Genomic DNA, 23,433 nt, shown 5'->3' with positions numbered 1-23,433 from the left:
ACAGATGTAGTGTAGCAACTGTAATTTACACGTCTTTCATTTCCGGAGCAAGGTGAAGCATTGCACAACAGGATTTTAAATAACTTTTGTTATTCCACTCTGTATATTTATGTATTGTGAATATATTTTACTTTTAAAACTTCAAAGTTTAATTTGATTTTATACAGCACAGCCCATCAGTAGTGTGTTGCTGTTTTATGCAGCTGAGATAAAATCATCATAAAATGTTTCCTTCTCTTTATTTCAGTTTTGTTCCTCAGTCGTCAGATCGTTATGAAGAAACCAAGTTCTTTGGGAATCTGTTCTGTGCAGCGGCAGAGAGAGAACAGCAGACAGGAGAGAAGATACTGGAGCTGTTATCATCAGTGTGCAGATATAAAACATTCCCTCTTAAAGAGAAATGGTGTGATTTCCTGCTGGACCTTTACTCTTATGGTTGTGAAACAGGCTTGAGTGTCCTTCCATCATCACAGTCAGTTCTCCAGTCAGTTCCTGCAGTCTGGTCCATAAACCTCTCAGAGAGAAATACCTCCATCCTACTGGAAGTGCTGAAACTCCAATCAGAGAAGAAACACAAGTGAAGCTGACAGGCTGCTCACATGAAGAGAGTGAAGTGAGGAGTTTCCCTACAGTGTCTGCCTTATATCTCACAGCTCAGGTAAATTAATTGTTCATCACATGACTTCAGTTACATTTGTGGAATTGTGTTCTTACATCTACAGCAACTCACTGTTAGTTTGTAATATTGAAAAGTAACTCCATGCCATCAGGATGTGTTCTCATAAGTATAATCATAAAAGTACTGCTTTACACATTCCACTTTACAGCAGCATCACGTTATGTGACCTCTCGTTAGTTGAGCAGGTTGGCAGAGGAGAAGCAATGTCAGCAGTTTATTTTGGTTTGAAAAACAGTGGTGTCGGTGCATCCCTCCCTCTAAATACATCAATGTGTTAGTGTTGGATTTACTGTACGACTTATCTGAAGACACTTATGAAGTGGTTCACATTTTGAGGACTGAATCATGAACATATCTGGTCCCCAAATATAATTGGTTATGGATACTGGATGGGACACTCATTCACTGGTTACCCTGATTGTAGGAGAGTGAGCAGTGACTGAGCAGGATGTTTGAACTATGAATAATCCAGAGGAGTCAATGAGAGGACTTTGATCAAGTACTTTTGCAAAGATAAATTAGGTAACATCTCTTCAGTTTAATTTTACAGCAATTAAAAAAAATAAAACACAAGGAATGCTGAATTTATATTCCTTTCAACTGAAGATTGGACTGAACTGTACTGATCATGATGAACATTGATCCAGCTGTATAGTGAGCAGCAAATTAAGATTTCAGACGCCAGAAACAATCATCATTTAGTGTCAGCACAGACAGATGTAGTGTAGCAACTGTAATTTACACGTCTTTTAATTCAGGAGCAAGGTGAAGCATTGCACAACAGAATTTTAAATAACTTTTGTTATTCCACTCTATATGTATTGTATATACTATGTATATTTATGTATTGTGAATAAATTTTACTTTTAAACTTTAAAGTTTAATTTGATTTTATACAGCACAGCCCATCAGTAGTGTGTTGCTGTTTTATGCAGCTGAGATCAAATCATCATAAAATGTTTCATTCTCTTTGTTTCAGTTTTGTTCTTCAGTTGTCAGATCGCTATGAAGAAACCAAGTTCTTTGGGAATCTGTTCTGTGCAGCAGCAGAGAGAGAACAGCAGACAGGAGAGAAGATACTGGAGCTGTTATCATCAGTGTGCAGATATAAAACATTCCCTCTTAAAGAGAAATGGTGTGATTTCCTCATGGACCTTTACTCTTATGGTTGTGAAACAGGGTTGAGTGTCCTTCCATCATTACAGTCAGTTCTCCAGTCAGCTCCTGCAGTCTGGTCCATAAACCTCTCAGAGAGAAAGACCTCCATCCTCCTGGAAGTGCTGAAACTCCAATCAGAGAAGAAACACGTGAAGCTGACAGGCTGCTCACATGAAGAGAGTGAAGTGAGGAGTTTCCTACAGTGTCTGCCTTATATCTCACAGCTCAGGTAAGTCTGATAATATTAAGTTAAAGTTGGTCAAAAGGTTGTTTGACTATAATTTATGAATGAACAAAATGTAGAAAAACATGAATGTTGTTTCTCAGTACAGTAATTATTTAGCAGTATTTTAATATAGTTTGATATTATAACATCCTTGATTAAATATATTGTACATAAGATGATTTGTAATGCAGTATGTTTTGTACTTTATCTTTGTTGTTTTCACTCTTCATCCATAATATAGTGTTTTAGCTGTGATCCAGAGTTCAATTGTCCTCTCAGCTGCAGCTCCTGGGGTTCACCCTTCATAGTTTTATAGGTCACATGTTGTTTTATTCAACAAAAATAACCCTGGAAATCCTTATTGTGTAGCACTAGTACTGTAGGAAGTCAGTAATAATTGTACAGAATGATGCAGGTACAAACTTGTGGTCCAGTATTTCAGTATTTGGAGCTAATTGGTTCATAAATTATCTGGATAAAGAATTGCTTTTAGCCAATAAATTAAGTGTAACTGAGCAGAATGTTTGAATGATTAATGATTCAGTGATGAGAGGATTCTGATCAAGTTGTTTATTAGTAATATTGAAAACAAACTCCAAGTCATCAGGATGTGATACCACTAGAAATCCTTATTCTATTACTGCAAGTGAAGGTCGTCCTTTGGACCTTGAGATTGGTTTGGGTCGGCAGATATGGATCTGATTGCAGTCAAAGAATCAGGATAGAAGAGAGGATCCTCAGGTCAACGAGTTTTATTGTAGGAATTACAGTAGACAGACATAAACAGGCTGATGCCAGGGTGACAGTGATTGTGAGTATAGGTGTGTGTGTGTGTGTGTGTGTGTGTGTGTGTGTGTGTGTGTGTGTGTGTGTGTGTGTGTGATTTACAAAGAGAATAACAATATATGATATACTGGATAATTACAAAATATGAGAATGAAAGTGTGAAAACTAACCTTACTTGATGAATGAAAACACGGTAGACACACAAAGATAACTTACATTATGTTCTTCGATGGACGACAGCAGGTAAAATCCTGAACAAAGTGTCCCGACTTGTCTCATGAAGACACTAACAGACACGACGGCGCCCTCGTGAACAGAGATACACAGGCTTTCTTACAGTTCCACTAGTACTGTATGAAGGTTCATAGCGTTTTACACAGTGATGGCTGTTAAAACTTGTGTTCCAGTATTTCAGGCTTTGGAGCTCATTGATTAATAAATGTTTTGGTGTTCCTGTCTGGGGGGTAAGAGCACAATCATAAAAGAAAGAAAAAGGACTTTCCCTCCCTGGTCCCCAAAACAAAGCCGAACAAAGGATTCCCACTAAAGTGAGGTGATTTATTTTACAATCGTGAGCTAAAAGTTGAACAAATACTAAATGTAATTGTATAGCGCCTTTCTAGTCTTCCGACCACTCAAAGCACTTTTACACTACGTGCCACATTCACCCTTTCACACACGGCAAAATCCATTGAACAGAAACTAACGCATTCATACCCATTCACTGCATCGGAAGCAATGCGGGATTCAGTATCTTGCTCAAGGATATTTCGACATGTGGCGGTAGGAGCCAGGGATCGAACCAACAACCTTCCGATTAGTGGACATAATGAAATAATCAATGACCTATAGAAATAGAAATATACCCTCCACAGTTCCACTGTCATTCTGTGGAAACTCTGTTAAACTCTAAGCTGCTCCCAATAATAAACAACAGGCTGCAGTTTAACTTGTGTCAGGTTGAACATGTTTCTTGCCAATAAATACACAGTTGTCAATTCATAATTTAATAATAATACTTAATCTAGAATGTTAAGAATAGTAAATAATAATAAATAAAAAAGGCTACACTATAAACATAAAGCTTTAAATATATACTGTGATTGGTATCGACCGATAGCCTACTGCTTCTAGTGAGCGGTCTCAAAAACTCTGACTGGAACACCCTTAAAATTATTGTTACTTGACTTTTAGGTTGATAGATTTCACTGTCTGATGTTCATTAGCAGGTATTTGTAGGCTTTTATCCGATAAACTCCATATCAGTAATGTATGGCTCTTTTTCTGTTGTTGACATCATATCATAACAGAATGTTCAATTCTTGTTACAGTGTCTCTCAGAGGTTTGAAGGTGAAGCCAAGTTCTTTGGGAATCTGTTCTGTGCAGCAGCAGAGAGAGAACAGCAGAAGGGAGAGAAGATACTGAAGCTGTTATCATCAGTGTGCAGATATGAAACATTCCCTTTTAATGACATGGATGAATATGATGATGATAATGAGAGGGAATATCGGTGTGATTTCCTGCTGGATCTTTACTCCCACCTGAAGGACTATGAGACTAAAACCGGCTTGAGTGTCCTTCCATCATTACAGTCAGTTCTCCAGTCAGCTCCTGCAGTCTGGTTCATAAACCTCTCAGAGAGAAAGACCTCCATCCTCCTGGAAGTGCTGAAACTCCAATCAGAGAAGAAACAAGTGAAGCTGACAGGCCGCTCACATGAAGAGAGTGAAGTGAGGAGTTATCTACAGTGTCTGCCTTATATCTCACAGCTCAGGTAAATTAATTGTTCATCACATGACTTCAGTTACATTTGTGGAGTTGTGTTCTTACATCTACAGCAACTCACTGTTAGTTTGTAATATTGAAAAGTAACTCCATGCCATCAGGATGTGTTCTCATAAGTGTAATCATAAAAATACTGCTTTACACATTCCACTTTACAGCAGCATCACGTTATGTGACCTCTTGTTAGTTGAGCAGGTTGGCAGAGGAGAAGCAATGTCAGCAGTTTATTTTGGTCAAAGTGGTGTCGGTGCATCCCTCCCTCTAAGTACATCAATGTGTCAGTGTTGGATTTACTGTACAACTCATCAGTGGTTCACATTTTGAGGCCTGTATCATGAACATATCTGGTCCCCAAATATAATTGGTTATGGATACTGGATGGGACACTCATTTCCTGGCTACCCTGATTGTAGGAGAGTGAGCAGTGACTGAGCAGGATGTTTGAACTGTGAATAATCCAGAGGAGTCAATGAGAGGACTTTGATGAAGTACTTTTGCAAAGATAAATTAGGTAACATCTCTTCAGTTTAATTTTACAGCAATTAAAAAAATAAAACAAAGGTTGCTCTTATTGATCAGTCACCGATTGTAATTGGTTGATATAAAAAATAAAACACAAGGAATGCTGAATTTATATTCCATTCAACTGAAGACTGGACTGAACTGTACTGATCACAATGAACATTGATCCAGCTGTATAGTGAGCAGCAGATTAAGATTTCAGACACCAGAAATAATCATCATTTAGTGTCAGCACAGACAGATGTAGTGTAGCAACTGTAATTTACACGTCTTTTAATTCAGGAGCAAGGTTAAGCATTACACAACAGAATTTTAAATAACTTTTGTTATTCCACTCTGTACATTTATTTATTGTGAATATATTTTACTTTTAAAACTTTAAAGTTTAATTTGATTTTATACAGCACAGCCCATCAGTAGTGTGTTGCTGTTTTATGCAGCTGAGATAAAATCATCATAAAATGTTTCCTTCTCTTTATTTCAGTTTTGTTCCTCAGTCGTCAGATCGTTATGAAGAAACCAAGTTCTTTGGGAATCTGTTCTGTGCAGCAGCAGAGAGAGAACAGCAGACAGGAGAGAAGATACTGGAGCTGTTATCATCAGTGTGCAGATATAAAACATTCCCTCTTAGAGAGAAATGGTGGGATTTCCAGCTGGACCTTTACTCTTATGGTTGTGAAACAGGCTTGAGTGTCCTTCCATTATTACAGTCAGTTCTCCAGTCAGCTCCTGCAGTCTGGTCCATAAACCTCTCAGAGAGAAAGCCCTCCATCCTCCTGGAAGTGCTGAAACTCCAATCAGAGAAGAAACAAGTGAAGCTGACAGGCTGCTCACATGAAGAGAATGAAGTGAGGGGTTTCCTACAGTGTCTGCCTTATATCTCACAGCTCAGGTAAGTCTGATAATATTGAAAGGAAGTTTGTCAAAACATTATTTGACTTTAATTTAAAATTGAACAAAATGTTGAAAGAGATGATTGCTGTCTGTCAGTGGATTCATTATTCAGCAGTATTTTAATATAGTTTGATATTATCACAGCTAATAACACACATACAATTAGACTATGTCATCTGACTGACAAATCTCTCTACAAACACACACACAAATCCCCACATGCATTTGCAGATCTGCCACAGCAGAAGTTTAACAAAAGTCATGTCTAAAAAGAGCCAATTGAGAGTCTTGTCTGAGTTGAAACCGATGAATTGTCTGTATTTCCAGCTATCTGATCTAAAACTTAGACTTAGTCATTAACATGTTTGTCTGCTTCTACAGATTTCTCTACATATTTACAAATCTCAATACATTTGTTGATCTGATTACACAAACACACATATTTAGACATAGCTACACAATTCTCCACTCACATTTGTGAATAGGTTTGCTACCATAGATATGGTAAGATACTTGGAGAGATATTCACTTGGAAAAATCTTAGTAACAATTTCCACACAGAAATTCTTAATAAAATTCACAGAGGATATTTCAAGTGACCTTTTACTTATGTTTAAGACTAGTCTCTATTAAAACGTCTTAAGTTAACTTTACTAGCTGTTTTTTGTGTTTGTCAGTAAATTTTCCATGGCAGTTTTACTATGTACCGTAAAACTTCCAATAAAAACAGGGTACCAAATAAACACAGGTCTCCAATAAAGGCCTGGTCTAGATTTTATAGAAATGATCTCGATGTATAAAACCTCTTAAAACCCACCGGGTCGCCCGTGTTATATCCCAACTGGTGTTCAAACTAACTGGTTGCTGTACGTGTGTGCGTGTTGTGTGCTGCAGCTGTGATGTGTCTCTGTCACCAGATTCTTCAGACATTCACAAACATATTACTGGTGATTTTCAAGTCTCATATCTACAGTAGTAAATGTATAAGGCTACCGTCACACTGACCACTATATTACCGCCCCCTATGACACTAGACATTATGACAAAGAAATATTTTCAGACAGTGAAGATGTAACTTAGATAATACTGTCAAAATATACGAAGCGATTGTGAGCCACACACAGATTGTTTGTGTTAGTTCATTCAGATTCACTGGTGCTGTAAACAACAGAGACAGAAAAAACTCTGAATCGATCATAAATTCTGTACAGTCTGTGTCCGTTCCTCCATTGTTTATATTCCTTTAGTAGTAGTCCTTTCATGATGTGTGTGTGTGTGTGTGTGTGTGTGTGTGTGTGTGTGTGTGTGTGTGTGTGTGTGTGTGTGTGTCAAAGATGAGGGGGAAGAGCAGAGCAGGTTGATAGATTTCACTGTCTGATGTTCATAAGCAGATATTTGTAGGATTTTATTAGATAAACTCCATATCAGTAATGTATGGCTCTTTTTCTGTTGTTGACATCATATCATAACATAATGTTCAATTCTCGTTACAGTGTCTCTCAAAGGTTTGAAGGTAAAACCAAGTTCTTTGGGAATCTGTTCTGTGCAGCAGCAGATAGAGAACAGCAGACAGGAGAGAAGATACTGGAGCTGTTATCATCAGTGTGCAGATATGAAACATTCCCTCTTAATGACAGATACATGTATTATGATGCCAAGAAATCTCAGTGTGATTTCCTGTTGGATCTGCACTCTCACCTGAAGGACTATGAAACTAAAACAGGGTTGAGAGTCCTTCCATCATTACAGTCAGTTTTCCAGTCAGCTCCTGCAGTCTGGTTCATAAACCTCTCAGAGAGAAAGACCTCCATCCTCCTGGAAGTGCTGAAACTCCAATCAGAGAAGAAACAAGTGGAGCTGACAGGCTGCTCACATGAAGAAAGTGAAGTGAGGAGTTTCGTACAGTGTCTGCCTTATATCTCACATCTCAGGTAGGTCAGATAATATTAAGAAGAAGTTTGTCAAAAGGTTTTTTGACTATAATTTATGAATTAACAAAATGTAGAAAAACATGTTATATATTATCACATCCTTGATTAAATATATTGTACATAAGATGGTTTGTAATGCAGTATGTATGTAAATATGTATATTTGTACTTTATCTTTGCTGTTTTCACATTTCATCCATTATATTGTGTTTTAGCTGTGATCCAGAGTTCAATTGTCCTCTTGGCTGCAGCTCCGTGGGTTCACCCTTCATAGTTTTATAGGTCACATGCTGTTTTTCTCAACAAAAGATAACCCTGGAAATCCTTTTTATGTTGCACTAGAACTGTATGAAGTCAGTAATAATTTTACAGAATGATTCAGGTAAAAACCTGAACAAAGTGTCTCAACTTTCTCCTCTGCTCTGCATGCAGTGAGTGAAGATACTAATAGACACGACGGCGCCCTCTTTAACAGAGATACACAGGCTTTCTTACAGTTCCACTAGTACCGTATGAAGGTTCATAGAGTTTTACACAGTGATGGCTGGTAAAACTTGTGTTCCAGTATTTCAGGCTTTGGAGCTCATTGATTAATAAATGTTTTGGTGTCACGCTCCTGTCTGGGGGTAAGAGCACAATCATAAAAGAAAGAAAAAGGACTTTCCCTCCCTGGTCCCCAAAACAAAGCCGAACAAAGGATTCCCACTAAAGTGAGGTGATTTATTTTACAATCGTGAGCTAAAAGTTGAACAAATGCTAAATGTAATTGTACAGCGCCTTTCTAGTCTTCCGACCACTCAAAGCGCTTTTACACTACGTGCCACATTCACCCTTTCACACACGGCAAAATCCATTGAACAGAAACTAACGCATTCATACCCATTCACTGCATCGGAAGCAATTCGGGATTCAGTATCTTGCTCAAGGACATTTCGACATGTGGCGGTAGGAGCCAGGGATCGAACCAACAACCTTCCGATTAGTGGGCAACCCGCTCTTCCTCTGAGCCACAGCCACCCTGTGGCAGGTCTAGAAACCAACTTCACGGTGAACCAAGGCCAAAACAATAAACAGAGATCTAACTTCTCCAAACTAGTGATTGCTAATTCCTAGGTGAAAGTAAATAAAACAAAAGACATTTACTAACTCTAACTCTCTAACATGAAAAGCAGGATAAAATAGGGCAAAAGGAATGTCAGTTCACCTCTACAACATCCACTATATACAAACCAGAAAAATAGAATAATAATATTGACACAAATCTCCAATATTTTCAAGCGAATTTACAACAAATGTTTTTACAGAACTAACCAAATAACACAATAGATTCTTTGAGAACCGAGGAAAGAAAGAAGCTGAGTGTTGGGAGGTCAAGACATTTTAAAAGTGCCGGGTGTTGCGCAGAAACAAACCAGCAGTAGACACTCAACCTGCCAGTCAGGAGGAGACCCACCGTCCCATCATTTAGTGACTAACATTTAGTGAAGAATTTCATTCAGTAAAAATCCACATATAACCCTTAAAATCATTGTTTTTGATTTCACTGTATGATGTTCATTAGCAGGTATTTGTAGGCTTTTATCAGATAAACTCCATATCAGTAATGTATGGCTCTTTTTCTGCTGTTGACATCATATCATAACAAAATGTTCAATTCTCATTACAGTGTCTATTACTGGTTTGAAGGTAAAACCAAGTTCTTTGGGAATCTGTTCTGTGCAGCAGCAGAGAGAGAACAGCAGACAGGAGAGAAGATACTGGAGCTTTTATCATCAGTGTGCAGATATGAAACATTCCCTTTTAATGACATGGATGAATATGATGATGATGATGAGAGGGAATATCAGTGTGATTTCCTGCTGGATCTTTACTCCCACCTGAAGGACTGTGAGACTAAAACATGGTTGAGTGTCCTTCCATCATCACAGTCAGTTCTCCAGTCAGTTCCTGCAGTCTGGTTCATAAACCTCTCAAAGAGAAAGACCTCCATCCTCCTGGAAGTGCTGAAACTCCAATCAGAGAAGAAACAAGTGAAGCTGACAGGCTGCTCACATGAAGAGAGTGAAGTGAGGAGTTTCCTACAGTGTCTGCCTTATATCTCACAGCTCAGGTAAATTAATTGTTCATCACATGACTTCAGTTACATTTGTGGAATTGTGTTCTTACATCTACAGCAACTCACTGTTAGTTTGTAATATTGAAAGTACTTCCATGCAATCAGGATGTGTTCTTATAAGTGTAATCATAAAAATACTGCTTTACACATTCAGCTTTACAGCAGCATCACGTTATGTGACCTCTTGTTAGTTGAGCAGGTTGGCAGAGGAGAAGCAATGTCAGCAGTTTATCTTGGTCTGAAAAACAGTGGTGTCGGTGCATCCCTCCCTCTAAGTACATCAATGTGTTAGTGTTGGATTTACTGTACGACTCATCTGAAGACACTTATGAAGTGGTTCACATTTTGAGGACTGAATCATGAACATATTTGGTCCCCAAATATAATTGGTTATGGATACTGGATGGGACACTCATTCACTGGCTACCAGTGACGGCTGGTGGAGATTTTGGGTGGGTGGGCTAACAAGTGCTTTACACTCATCAATACGTCACACAGCAGCCACAGCAGCATCACATCAAGTTACAGCAACAAAATTCTATACTTTGTTATAGCAAGGGCTCTACGGCAACACTGGGGAGACAAACCCAAAAGAAAGACCTGATGCCAAAGAAAAATCTCTCTCTCTCTCTCTCTCTCTCTCTCTCTCTCTCTCTCTCTCTCCTCTGTACACATCAGCACATGCCAATTGCGCTACAACAACATTATAGAAAAATACCAGCAACAATTTGCAACACCATAAATCTATAAAACCAAAGCAAAAATAATTATTTGTAGAAGGGAGAGTTGTTTCAGAGCTTGGGCATACCTTATTTAAAACGCAGCTCACATCGACACAAACAGGTCAATCACCATGTCAGACTCCACCCTGCTGTACCTCACCATCAGCTCACCTTTCAGTTTCTCCCTGAAGATCATTGGGTAATGTTCACATGCAAAGACAACAAGTGCCTGGCTTTCTCAAAGCGAGCCTTTGACTTCTCGACCATTAAGTCACAGCACTGTGCGGCTACTGAGACATTATCAGAGCGCCGCATCCTGCGCGGCGTTACAGCGGCTGCAGCTGTGTCCACATCTGGATTTGGCTGATTGTCATCTGTGGTCAGCAGTTCAGATATGAAGCATGAAAAATGATCCAGGCCCTGTCTCGTTTTGAGACAATCTGTGGTCTTAGACGTGTACTTTGCAACCTGTGTGTTTGACAGGTGATCAGCTAATTGACTGTGTAAAAAAGAGAACTGGAGTGAAGTGGGAGATTCATTGGACCCCCGCAGGGCGAGCTCATGTCCCCCACATAATATAATACAGTCCACAGTCCGTGATAGTGAATGTCTGTGTTTCTTTACCAGCTCGTTGTGTCTCTGTACAGGATGCAGTGACTCTCATTAAGCTGACAGCCGATGTTCACTTTACCCATCAATGACAGCTTTACGCTGTTTCCAATGTGGCTCGTGCTGCATTCATGTTTCCCTAACTTTGTCGGATAAATGTTTTAAATCCACAATTCCTTGTTGGGTCCAAACCAAGTCTCCTCCAAACAGCAAACATGGGAAACAGAAAAGTGAATTCCTAGCTACACTTGCTGTTAGCCAGTCCGTTAGCTGAAACCACGGAACACAAAATTACGATTTTGTCGTTTGTCCTTTTCTGTTATTTGAACACCTTTTTGATGAGGTGTTCTCAATCTCTGTATTTCCATTTTTTCCTCCAAAGACTTTAAAGAAAATTGATTAGAAAGTAATGTTCATGCTAATGCCCGCCATTACTACGAACTAGCATCACTGTAACTACTGTGCTGTGATTGGTCGAAGGTCACCGTACTGTAGCTGCTGCGCTGTGATTGGTCGAAGGTCACTGTACTGTAAGTACTGCGCTGTGATTGGTCGAAGGTCACTGTACTGTAACTACTGCGCTGTGATTGGTCGAAGGTCACTGTACTGTAGCTACTGCGCTGTGATTGGTCGAAGGTCACTGTACTGTAACTACTGCGCTGTGATTGGTCGAAGGTCACTGTACTGTAGCTACTGCGCTGTTATTGGTCGAAGGTCAGCCTTATGAAGGGGGCGTGTCACGTCACCTGTCAATCACAATCAAATGGACGCTTACGCTATTGTGCTTTGGCTGAATACATTTAGCCCATTCACAGAAAAAAACCCAAGATATATCATATATCCTGGGTTTTTTCTGTCACTTTTTGGTGCTGTTGCTGCTCTAGGTTCTACCAAAATTCCAACAATATGTTCTAAGGTTTTTAATAAATAGTTTTTCATCTTTACTGTAAAAGATAGGGGGGCTTAGCCCTGTTAGTCCATATATACCAGCCGTCCCTGCTGGCTATCCTGATTGTAGGAGAGTGAGCAGTGACTGAGCATGATGTTTGAACTGTGAATAATCCAGAGGAGTCAATGAGAGGACTTTCAACAAGTACCTTTGCAAAGATAAATTAGGTAACATCTCTTCAGTTTAATTTTAAAGCAAGGGAAAAAAGTAAAACACAAGGAATGCTAACTTAATATTAGCTGTATAGTGAGCAGCAAATTAAGATTTCAGACACAAGAAATTATCATCATTTAGTGTCAGGACAGACAGATGTAGTGTAGCAACTGTAATTTACACGTCTTTCATTTCAACTTTAAAGTTTAATTTGATTTTATACAGCACAGCCCATCAGTAGTGTGTTGCTGTTTTATGCAGCTGAGATAAAATCATCATAAAATGTTTCCTTCTCTTTATTTCAGTTTTGTTCCTCAGTCGTCAGATCGTTATGAAGAAACCAAGTTCTTTGGTAATCTGTTCTGTGCAGCAGCAGAGAGAGAACAGCAGACAGGAGAGAAGATACTGGAGCTGTTATCATCAGTGTGCAGATATAAAAAATTCCCTCTTAGAGAGAAATGGTGTGATTTCCAGCTGGACCTTTACTCTTATTGGTCTATAACAGGCTTGAGTGTCCTTCCATCATTACAGTCAGTTCTCCAGTCAGCTCCTGCAGTCTGGTCCATAAACCTCTCAGAGAGAAAGACCTCCATCCTCCTGGAAGTGCTGAAACTCCAATCAGAGAAGAAACAAGTGAAGCTGACAGACTGCTCACATGAAGAGAGTGAAGTGAGGAGTTTCCTACAGTGTCTGCCTTATATCTCACAGCTCAGGTAAATTAATTGTTCATCAAATGACTTCAGTGACATTTGTGGAATTGTGTTCTTACATCTACAGCAACTCACTGTTAGTTTGTAATATTGAAAAGTAACTCCATGCCATCAGGATGTGTTCTCATAAGTGTAATCATAAAAATACTGCTTTACACATTCCACTTTACAGCAGCATCACGTTATGTGACCTCTCGTTAGTTGAGCAGGTTGGCAGAGGAGAAGCAATGTCAGCAGTTTATTTTGGTCTGAAAAACAGTGGTGTCGGTGCATCCCTCCCTCTAAGTACAACAATGTGTTAGTGTTGGATTTACTGTACGACTCATCTGAAGACACCTATGAAGTGGTTCACATTTTGAGGACTGAATCATGAACATATTTGGTCCCCAAATATAATTGATTATGGATACTGGATAGGACACTCATTCCCTGGCTACCCTGATTGTAGGAGAGTGAGCTGTGACTGAGCAGGATGATGGAACTGTGAATAATCCAGAGGAGTCAATGAGAGGACTTTGATCAAGTACTTTTGCAAAGATAAATTAGGTAACATCTCTTCAGTTGAATTTTACAGCAATTAAACAATAAAACACAAGGATTGCTAAATTTATATTCCTTTCAACTGAAGACTGGACTGAACTGTACTGAGCACGATGAACATTGATCCAGCTGTATAGTGAGCAGCAAATTAAGATTTCAGACACCAGAAATAATCATCATTTAGTGTCAGCACAGACAGATGTAGTGTAGCAACTGTAATTTACACGTCTTTCATTTCAGGAGCAAGGTGAAGCATTGCACAACAGGATTTTAAATAACTGTTGTTATTCCACTCTGTATATTTATTTATTGTGAATATATTTTACTCTTGAAACTTATTTTGATTTTATACAGCACAGCCCATCAGTAGTGTGTTGCTGTTTTATGCAGCTGAGATCAAATCATCATAAAATGTTTCCTTCTCTTTATTTCAGTTTTGTTCCTCAGTCATCAGATCGTTATGAAGAAACCAAGTTCTTTGGGAATCTGTTGTGTGCAGCGGCAGAGAGAGAACAGCAGACAGGAGAGAAGATACTGGAGCTGTTATCATCAGTGTGCAGCTATAAAACATTCCCTCTTAAAGAGAAATGGTGTGATTTCCTGCTGGACCTTTACTCTTATGGTTGTGAAACAGGCTTGAGTGTCCTTCCATCATTACAGTCAGTTCTCCAGTCAGTTCCTGCAGTCTGGTCCATAAACCTCTCAGAGAGAAAGCCCTCCATCCTCCTGGAAGTGCTGAAACTCCAATCAAAGAAGAAACAAGTGGAGCTGACAGGCTGCTCACATGAAGAGAGTGAAGTGAGGAGTTTCCTACAGTGTCTGCCTTATATCTCACAGCTCAGGTAAATTAATTGTTCATCACATGACTTCAGTTACATTTGTGGAATTGTGTTCTTACATCTACAGCAACTCACTGTTAGTTTGTAATATTGAAAGTACTTCCATGCCATCAGGATGTGTACTCATAAGTATAATCATAAAAGTACTACTTTACATATTCCACTTTACAGCAGCATCACGTTATGTGACCTCTTGTTAGTTGAGCAGGTTGGCAGAGGAGAAGCAATGTCAGCAGTTTATTTTGGTCTGAAAAACAGTGGTGTCGGTGCATCCCTCCCTCTAAGTACATCAATGTGTTAGTGTTGGATTTACTGTACGACTCATCTGAAGACAATTATGAAGTAGTTTACATTTTGAGGACTGAATCATGAACATATCTGGTCCCCAAATATAATTGTTTATGGATACTGGATGGGACACTCATTCACTGGCTACCCTGATTGTAGGAGAGTGAGCAGTGACTGAGCAGGATGTTTGAACTATGAATAATCCAGAGGAGTCAATGAGAGGACTTTGATCAAGTACTTCTGCAAAGATACAAAATAAAACAAAAGGAATGATGAATTTATATTCCTTTCAACTGAAGACTGGACTGAACTGTACTGATCACAATGAACATTGATCCAGCTGTATAGTAAGCAGCAAATTAAGATTTCAGACACCAGAAATATTCATCATTTAGTGTCAGCACAGACAGATGTAGTGTAGCAACTGTAACTTACACGACTTTCATTTCAGGAGCAAGGTGAAGCATTGCACAACAGGATTGTAAATAACTTTTGTTATTCCACTCTGTACATTTATGTATTGTGAATATATTTTACTTTTAAAACTTTAAAGTTTTATTTGATTTTATACAGCACAGCCCATCAGTACTGTGTTGCTGTTTTATGCAGCTGAGATCAAATCATCATAAAATGTTTCCTTCTCTTTATTTCAGTTTTGTTCCTCAGTCGTCAGATCGTTATGAAGAAACCAAGTTCTTTGGGAATCTGTTCTGTGCAGCGGCAGAGAGAGAACAGCAGACAGGAGAGAAGATACTTGAGCTGTTATCATCAGTGTGCAGATATAAAACATTCCCTCTTAGAGAGAAATGGTGTGATTTCCTGCTGGACCTTTACTCTTATGGTTGTGAAACAGGCTTGAGTGTCCTTCCATCATCACAGTCAGTTCTCCAGTCAGCTCCTGCAGTCTGGTTCATAAACCTCTCAGAGAGAAATACCTCCATCCTCCTGGAAGTGCTGAAACTCCAATCAGAGAAGAAACAAGTGAAGCTGACAGGCTGCTCACATGAAGAGAGTGAAGTGAGGAGTTTCCTACAGTGTCTGCCTTATATCTCACATCTCAGGTAAGTCTGATAATATTGAAAGGAAGTTTGTGAAAACATTATTTGACTATAATTTAAAATTGAACAAAATGTTGAAAGAGATGATTGCTGTCTATCAGTGGATTCATTATTCAGCAGTATTTTAAAGGACAATTCCGGCGCAAAATGAACCTGGGGTTAATAACACATGTGTCCAGAGTTGGTTCGGTCTCTGGGATGTTTTCATTCTAATCGCACGTGACCAGTTTTAGCACAAACTGCTAATTAGCTTATAACGCTGGTCAACGGGGCACCGAGTAACGTGAAAAGAAATCTATTTCTATTCCACAAACAAGACTCAAAATAGCACCACACTTACACGGTAGCATAATGAGGGCCCCTACCTGTAAACTGAAGCATCGATAACGTTGTAAGTGTACAGACAGTTTATTAAAAGATAGTTTAGAACAACAGTATCGTTCACATATACAGGCGGGCGCCATCTTGGGAAAACAGTCACGTGACCAGTCGAATTTGCTCAATATATCAGAAATAATCGCACCGATATAAAACATAACTCATCTAGTGTACTTACTCAGTGGATAACTGTGCTTCTGGTCCCTCCGGTATGAGTCGCTGCCTCAAATTTATTTTCGGGACATGGGAAAAAGTTTCAAGTGCAGCTCTGTTTATCAGAGAGGGGAAATCTTCACACTGTACAAAACACTGCGTGCAACACAGGCACTCCTCTTCAGTGGCCATAGCTTCACAATGTCCGCAGGTACACCACCAGTTTCCTGAAGTACGAGGCTGTGTTGCAGCATTGACTACCGGTAGCTCTCTCTCTCTCTCTCTCTCGCTCTCTCTCTCTCTCTGTCTCTCTCTGTCTCTCTCTCTTTCTCATCTCTCTCTGTCTCTCGCGCTCTCGCTCTCTCTGTCTCTCTCTCTCGCTCTCTCTCTTGCTCTCTCTGTCTCTGTCTCTCTCTCTCTCGCTCTCTCTGTCTCTCTCTCGCTCTCTCTGTCTCTCTCTCTCTCTCTCTCTCTCTCTCTCTCTCTCTCTCTCTCTCTCTCTCTCTCCTGCAGCTCTTCGTCTGTATATTCCGGCTCGAAAAGATAAGGACGTCCATCAAACTGAAAGGGTTCGTTGTCGATGTCTTCAGATTCAGTTGAATAATCCGCCATCTCTTCAGTGTGTATCCTGTGGAAGCACTAGTAGACTAGTAGTCTCTGTTGCGTTCAGGGCTTTCTTCCGGCAACAACGTGAGTTCACGTGAGATGGTGCGTTCAAGTCACATCTCAGTGAGTTGGACTGGTCACGTGACTGTTTTCCCAAGATGGCGCCCGCCTGTATATGTGAACGCTACTGTTGTTCTAAACTATCTTTTTAATAAACTCTGTACACTTACAAAGTTCTCAATGCTTCAGTTTACAGGTAGGGGCCCTCATTATGCTACCGTGTAAGTGTGGTGCTATTTTGAGTCTTGAATGAATGAAAACATATCCCAGAGACCGAACCAACTCGGGACACATGTGTTATTAACCCCAGGTTCATTTTGCGCTGGAATTGTCCTTTAATATAGTTTGATATTATCACAGCTAATAACACACATACAATTGGACTATTTCATCTGACTGTACAAATGTTCTCAATTCAACATAATCTGTACATTAGATGGTTTGTCCCACAAGATTGTTCCTGCCATTAAAAACTGGTCAATGATATATAGGTTTAATACCTAATCTACAATGTTGTTAAGAATAGTAATTAATAATAAATAAATAAATAAGGCTACACTATAAACATAAAGCTTTAAATATACTCTGTGATCAGTTTCAGATACTGCTTCTAGTGAGCGGTCTCAAAAACCCGACCGGAGCACCTTTAGAGTTCCTTCTTGGAAAATAATAGACAGCACAGCAATGTCACGCTACCGCTGACTGGTGGTCTGTAGGCTGTGTAGTTACTGAGGCACACAGACAAATCTCTACACACACACACACAAATCCCCACATGCATTTGCAGATCTGCCACAGCAGAAGTTTAACAAAAGTCATGTCTAAAAAGAGCCAATTGAGAGTCTTGTCTGAGTTGTAACCGATGAATTGTCTGTATTTCCAGCTCTCGGAGCAAAAAGTTAGACTGAGTCATTAATATGTTTGTCTGCTTTTACAGATTTCTCTACATATTTACAAATGTCAATACATTTGTTGATCTGATTACACAAACACAAAGATTTAGACATAGCTACACAATTCTCCACTCACATTTGTGAATAGTTTTGCTACCATAGATGTGTTAAGATACTTGGAGAGATATTCACTTAGAAAAATCTTAGTAACAATTTCCACACAGAAATTCTCAGTAAAATTCACAGAGGATATTTCAAGTGACCTTTTATTTATGTTTAAGACTAGTCTCTATTAAAACTTCTTAAGTTAACTTTACTAGCTGTTTTTTGTCTTTGTCAGTAAATTTTCCATGGCAGTTTTACTTAGACTATGTACCGTAAAACTTCCAATAAAAACAGGGTCCCAAATAAACACAGGTCTCCAATAAAGGCCTGGTCTGGATTTTATAGAAATGCTCTCGATGTATAAAACCTCTTAAAACCCACCGGGTCGCCCGTGTTATATCCCAACTGGTGTTCAAACTAACTGGTTGCTGTACGTGTGTGCATGTTGTGTGCTGCAGCTGTGATGTGTCTCTGTCACCAGATTCGTCAGACATTCACAAACATATTACTGGTGATTTTCAAGTCTCATATCTACAGTAGTAGATGTATAAGTGAGCCCTACATTACAGCCACACACAAAACAAATTAATTCTAGAAAATATAAGTTTAAATAGCATCAAGCTGGTTTCGATCTCACTGGATCAAAACCAATACAGTTCCCCAGCGTATTGCTTTTGTCCATGAGCCACTGGAGTGACTCCGTTTCACTGCTTCCAGTCATGTATTGATTGATTACGTCAGCACCCAGGTAACATTTATTTGGGGGTTGATCTAAAACAACTGGTTACCTCGTGCTCGTTGTTGAAAATATACAAACATGTTTATCAGAGTTCTTTCTCGAGGCTACCGTCACACTGACCACTATATTACAGCCCCTATGACACTAGAAATTATGACAAATAAATATTTTCAGACAGTGAAGATGTAACTTAGATAATACTGTCAAATATACGAAGTGATTGTGAGCCACACACAGATTGTTTGTGTTAGTTCATTCAGATTTACCAGTGCTGTAAACAACAGAGACAGAAAAAAACTCTAAAGCGATCATAAATTCTGTACAGTCTGTGTCCGTTCCTCCGTTGTTTATATTCCTTTAGTAGTAGTCCTTTCATACGTAATATGGAGCCCCTAAAGGGACATGGGGAAAAAAGAGTGAAACGTTTCTCGTGAGCACGAGAAATGGATCTTGTGAGCACGTGCTTCCTGTGTGTTATGCCTCTAGGCTCATTAACTGCGGTTAATCCGTTACTCCGATCTCCGTGGTCAAATCAGCCTCACAATTAAGAGTGTTATATATATATTATATATATATTATATAAGTGTTATATTCTCAGCATTGTGATAATTGCGGAGAAACAGCGTATTCACTTCCGGTTTTCAAAATAAAGGTATTAAGAACAGTAACCTACATTTAAAATAAAACATGTTACATTAAAGTGTTTAATGCGACCATGATGAATAAAAAACATATTTCTACTGCACCAATGTGGAGAAATGCCAAAACAAAAGTTCCATATTTGTACCTCCAAGTGGAATCTTTTATTATATTTGAGGTACTGTAAAAACACATTGCTCAATAATTCCTGGCTATGAATGGTATATTTGACTTCTACACATATAAGACTACAAGTATACTTAATATCAAGCATTTTTACTGCACAAATTTGGAGAAATTCAACAATAAAAGTCTATATTTGTTTGATAGACGAGATGCCTCTAGGATCATTAACTGCGGTTAAGTCAGCTTTTACTAGGGTGGCCATTCGTCCGCTTTAGGCTGGACAGTGCGGCTTTTAAATGCCCTGTCCAGCTGCAGGCGCAGCCTTAAGCCGGACACTCATTTGTCCTCCTTTTCAGAAAATAACAAAAAAGGCCCACCTTTTGACACATTACCTTGTTAGTTTAATACTTATTGGCTAAAAATGTGTGTCAAAATAAGTAATTTCATTGGTTACATTTTCGTGTTGTGACCTATCAACACATGGCTAATTTAAATATTCAAATGAGCCATGTGTTGATGCACCATGCTCATGTGCAGTTGCTACCTGGTGGTTCTCCTTCACTGAGAGCTGTCAATCAAGCTCTCAGACAGAGAATGTAACAAATATGGACTTTTATTGTTGAATTTCTCCACATTGGTGCAGTGAAAATGCTTGATATTAAGTATGTTTTTTATTCATCATGGTCGCATTAAACACTTTAATGTAACATTTTATTTTATATGTAGGTTACTGTTCTTAATACCTTTTATTTTGTAAACCGGAAGTGAATACGCTGTTTCTCCGCAATTACCATAATGCTGAGAATATAACACTTATATAATATATATTTATATATATATAACACTCTTAATTGAGAGGCTGATTTGACCACGGAGATCGGAGTAAAGGTTTAACCGCAGTTAATGAGCCTAGAGGCATAACACACAGGAAGCACAACTGCCTGTGCTTAATATAAGGTTTCTCTTGCTCACGAGATCCGTATGTCGTGCTCACAAGATCGTTTCTTTTTTTTTTTTTCTTTTTCCTCATGTCCCTTTAGGGGCTCCCTTTCATGTGTGTGTGTGTGTGTGTGTGTGTGTGTGTGTGTGTGTGTGTGTGTCAAAGATGAGGGGGAAAAGTAGAGCAGGTTGATAGATTTCACTGTATGATCATTAGCAGGTATTTGTAGGCTTTTATCAGATAAACTCCATATCAGTAATGTATGGCTCTTTTTCTGTTGTTGACATCATATCATAACAAAATGTTCAATTCTTGTTACAGTGTCTGTTACTCGTTTGAAGATGAAGCCAAGTTCTTTGGGAATCTGTTCTGTGCAGCAGCAGAGAGAGAACAGCAGACAGGAGAGAAGATACTGGAGCTGTTATCATCAGTGTGCAGATATAAAACATTCCCTCTTAATGAAGAGGATGATGATGATGAGGAATATCAGTGTGATATCCTGCTGGATCTTTGCTCCCACCTGAAGGACTATGAGACTAAAACAGGCTTGAGTGTCCTTCCATCATTACAGTCAGTTCTCCAGTCAGCTCCTGCAGTCTGGTTCATAAACCTCTCAAAGAGAAAGACCTCCATCCTCCTGGAAGTGCTGAAACTCCAATCAGAGAAGAAACAAGTGAAGCTGACAGACTGCTCACATGAAGAGAGTGAAGTGAGGAGTTTCCTACAGTGTCTGCCTTATATCTCACAGCTCAGGTAAGTCTGATAATATTGAAAAGAAGTTTGTCAAAACATTATTTGACTATATTTTAAAATTGAACAAAATGTTGAAAGAGATGATTGCTGTCTATCAGTGGATTCATTATTCATCAGTATTTTAATATAGTTTGATATTATCACAGCTAATAACAGAGATACAGTTAAACACTTAATCCGGGTTTTTTCTCTCAGCTAATCTTTGATTAAAGACATTGTACATCAGAGGGTTTGTAATGCAGTATTTTCACTCATCATCCATCATATTGTGTTTTAGCTGTGATCCAGAGTTCTTCCAGAGTGTGTGTACGTTGATCTCTGTAAGATCCAGAGAGGATGAGGAGCAGTTGTCCTCTCTGCTGCAGCTCCTGGGGTTCACCCTGCAGTTAACAGGAGAGTTACACACAGGAACCTGCAGGTCTGTGGGCAGAGTTCTCAGACTCTGTGGATCTGATGTGGATCTCATCCTCAAACCCAGAAAGATGTCTGTCAGAGGAGCCTCCCTCCTCTTCAGACATACAACACAACTACACAGTCTGAGGTTCACATTTCTATAATTACTGTTGTTCTTATAACACCATGTTGTCCAGTTTGAATGTTAGTGGTGAAGTTAATTTGTTATTGCTTTCTCTTTGATTTTCAGCCTCTCCAGTGACATGGCCTTGCTACTGTTTCAGTGGGTAAGAAGAGGGCGAGCAGCAGGTCTGTTAGCTATTGAAGAGCTTTCTCTCACCCCTCAGACAGTCCCACCATCAGAAAGAGTATTGTTGAAGGTTGTCAGTAGTTTGGCCTCCCTGCTGAGATACTGGAGCGTCAGACAGTTAGACCTGACTGAGTTCTACGTCCCTGCTCAGGGTCTCATTCCACTGCTGCTCCACCATGGTCCTCTAACAATCAAGTAAAAGTCTTTCCTGAGTCTCAAACACAAACTAATGAATGAAAATACTGAATGAAGTCATCATTTATTTATTATTAAGATATATTCACACATTTTATCTGCAGACTGAGTGAGAAGATTTCCCTGCAGCTTCTCTCCCTGATCCATGAAATCCAGGACAAGGACTTGACCCAGTCGTTCTTGAGTAAGGTTGGTGGAGACCTGAGCTCCTGCTGTCTGAACTGGGAGCTTCTTCACTGTCTGCTGCAGCAGTCTTCAGATCAGATCATCACTGTGAACCTGAGGAAGAACCGCTTCTTACAGGAGAACGTCACACGTCTGCTTCCCTTTCTGGACAGGATTGTATTTCAAAGGTGATTGTTTTCACCTTTTACCAGATACAGACGTCCAGTTTATTCTATTTAATCATTTGCACATTCATTGTTGTGGCTTATGTTTGACAGCAGTTTGTTCATTCTTTGAATCCCCTGTTTTTTCTAAGTGTCCTGGTGAATACACTTTATGCTTTCAGGCCCTGTCCCAGGTTTGTGTTGACTGCCATCAGAGAGATCTATAAAGCTTGTGCCAGTCCCATTATACCCAGTTTACTGAGGTCACTGGATCATGTGATCAACCTGACCTGCAGAGAGATGGACTCGCTGGACTGTGCTGCTCTGCTCTTCACCCTCAAACACAGTGACAGAGTTAAACTGAACCTCGTGTTTACCTCCATACCAACAGGACAAATAGAGTCCATCCTGTTTACACTGGACAAAGTTTCTCAACTCAGGTCAGACATTAGTGCTTGTTCCTCAGTGCTGTACCTGTATCAGTCCTCTCCAACACACAGGATATAATGCACCTCTCCCTGGAGCGCCTTTAAAAATACATATATGTACTTTTATTACTTTTATTACTTTCATTTTACTGTTTGACTTTATTGTCTCTTTAAGATTAGTTTGTTTAACCTGTCTGATTGTCTGACGCTTGTGTTTCTTGACCAATCAGAATGCTTGAGTGATGTCACCATGTTCAAAGATCTTAATTATTAACATTATGAGCTCTATGTTATTATTTCTGATAGAAAAGGACAAAACTACAACAATAAGATTAAAGTTGTTGAGTTGTTAAATTCTTAAATTAATATTATTTTGTTTGGAATCTTTACCTCAGTAACTGACCTATGAACATATGTATTC

General features: G+C 39.2%; 1 protein-coding gene and 1 long non-coding RNA gene across 4 annotated transcripts in view; one reads left to right on the top strand and one right to left on the bottom strand.

Moving 5' to 3' along the window:
• Positions 1-23,433, top strand: part of LOC127378595 (uncharacterized) — a 44,637-nt gene that overhangs the window by 19,296 nt on the left and 1,908 nt on the right. Inside the window, exons 13-25 of one of the 2 annotated variants that reach the window (XM_051427605.1) lie at positions 248-512; positions 1,924-2,066; positions 4,181-4,624; positions 5,642-6,049; positions 7,545-7,856; positions 9,966-10,091; positions 12,836-13,243; positions 14,215-14,622; positions 15,561-15,968; positions 21,635-21,898; positions 22,001-22,255; positions 22,360-22,608; positions 22,767-23,024. In XM_051427605.1, coding sequence (XP_051283565.1) covers positions 248-512; positions 1,924-2,066; positions 4,181-4,624; positions 5,642-6,049; positions 7,545-7,856; positions 9,966-10,091; positions 12,836-13,243; positions 14,215-14,622; positions 15,561-15,968; positions 21,635-21,898; positions 22,001-22,255; positions 22,360-22,608; positions 22,767-23,024 — 3,948 coding nt within the window. Of the gene's footprint in view, positions 1-247; positions 513-1,658; positions 2,067-4,180; positions 4,625-5,641; positions 6,050-7,544; positions 7,857-9,965; positions 10,092-12,835; positions 13,244-14,214; positions 14,623-15,560; positions 15,969-20,925; positions 21,358-21,634; positions 21,899-22,000; positions 22,256-22,359; positions 22,609-22,766; positions 23,025-23,433 lie in introns of both variants that reach the window. The other variant, XM_051427606.1, reaches the window with a different exon arrangement.
• On the bottom strand, positions 290-15,962 carry LOC127378596 (uncharacterized). 2 transcript variants are annotated; one of them, XR_007888101.1, is made up of 3 exons: positions 15,843-15,962; positions 1,834-1,940; positions 290-422 (listed from the first exon to the last, which is right to left on the bottom strand). It is a non-coding gene; the product is annotated as an uncharacterized LOC127378596 (long non-coding RNA). The 2 variants fall into 2 exon arrangements; XR_007888100.1 differs by lacking the exon at positions 15,843-15,962 and adding an exon at positions 9,966-10,091.

The sequence above is a fragment of the Dicentrarchus labrax genome, unplaced genomic scaffold (assembly GCF_905237075.1).
Source record: "Dicentrarchus labrax unplaced genomic scaffold, dlabrax2021, whole genome shotgun sequence".
In the NCBI taxonomy this organism is placed as follows: domain Eukaryota; kingdom Metazoa; phylum Chordata; class Actinopteri; family Moronidae; genus Dicentrarchus; species Dicentrarchus labrax.
Note: the sequence above shows the minus strand (reverse complement) of the source record. Positions and strands in the feature narration are given on the sequence as shown.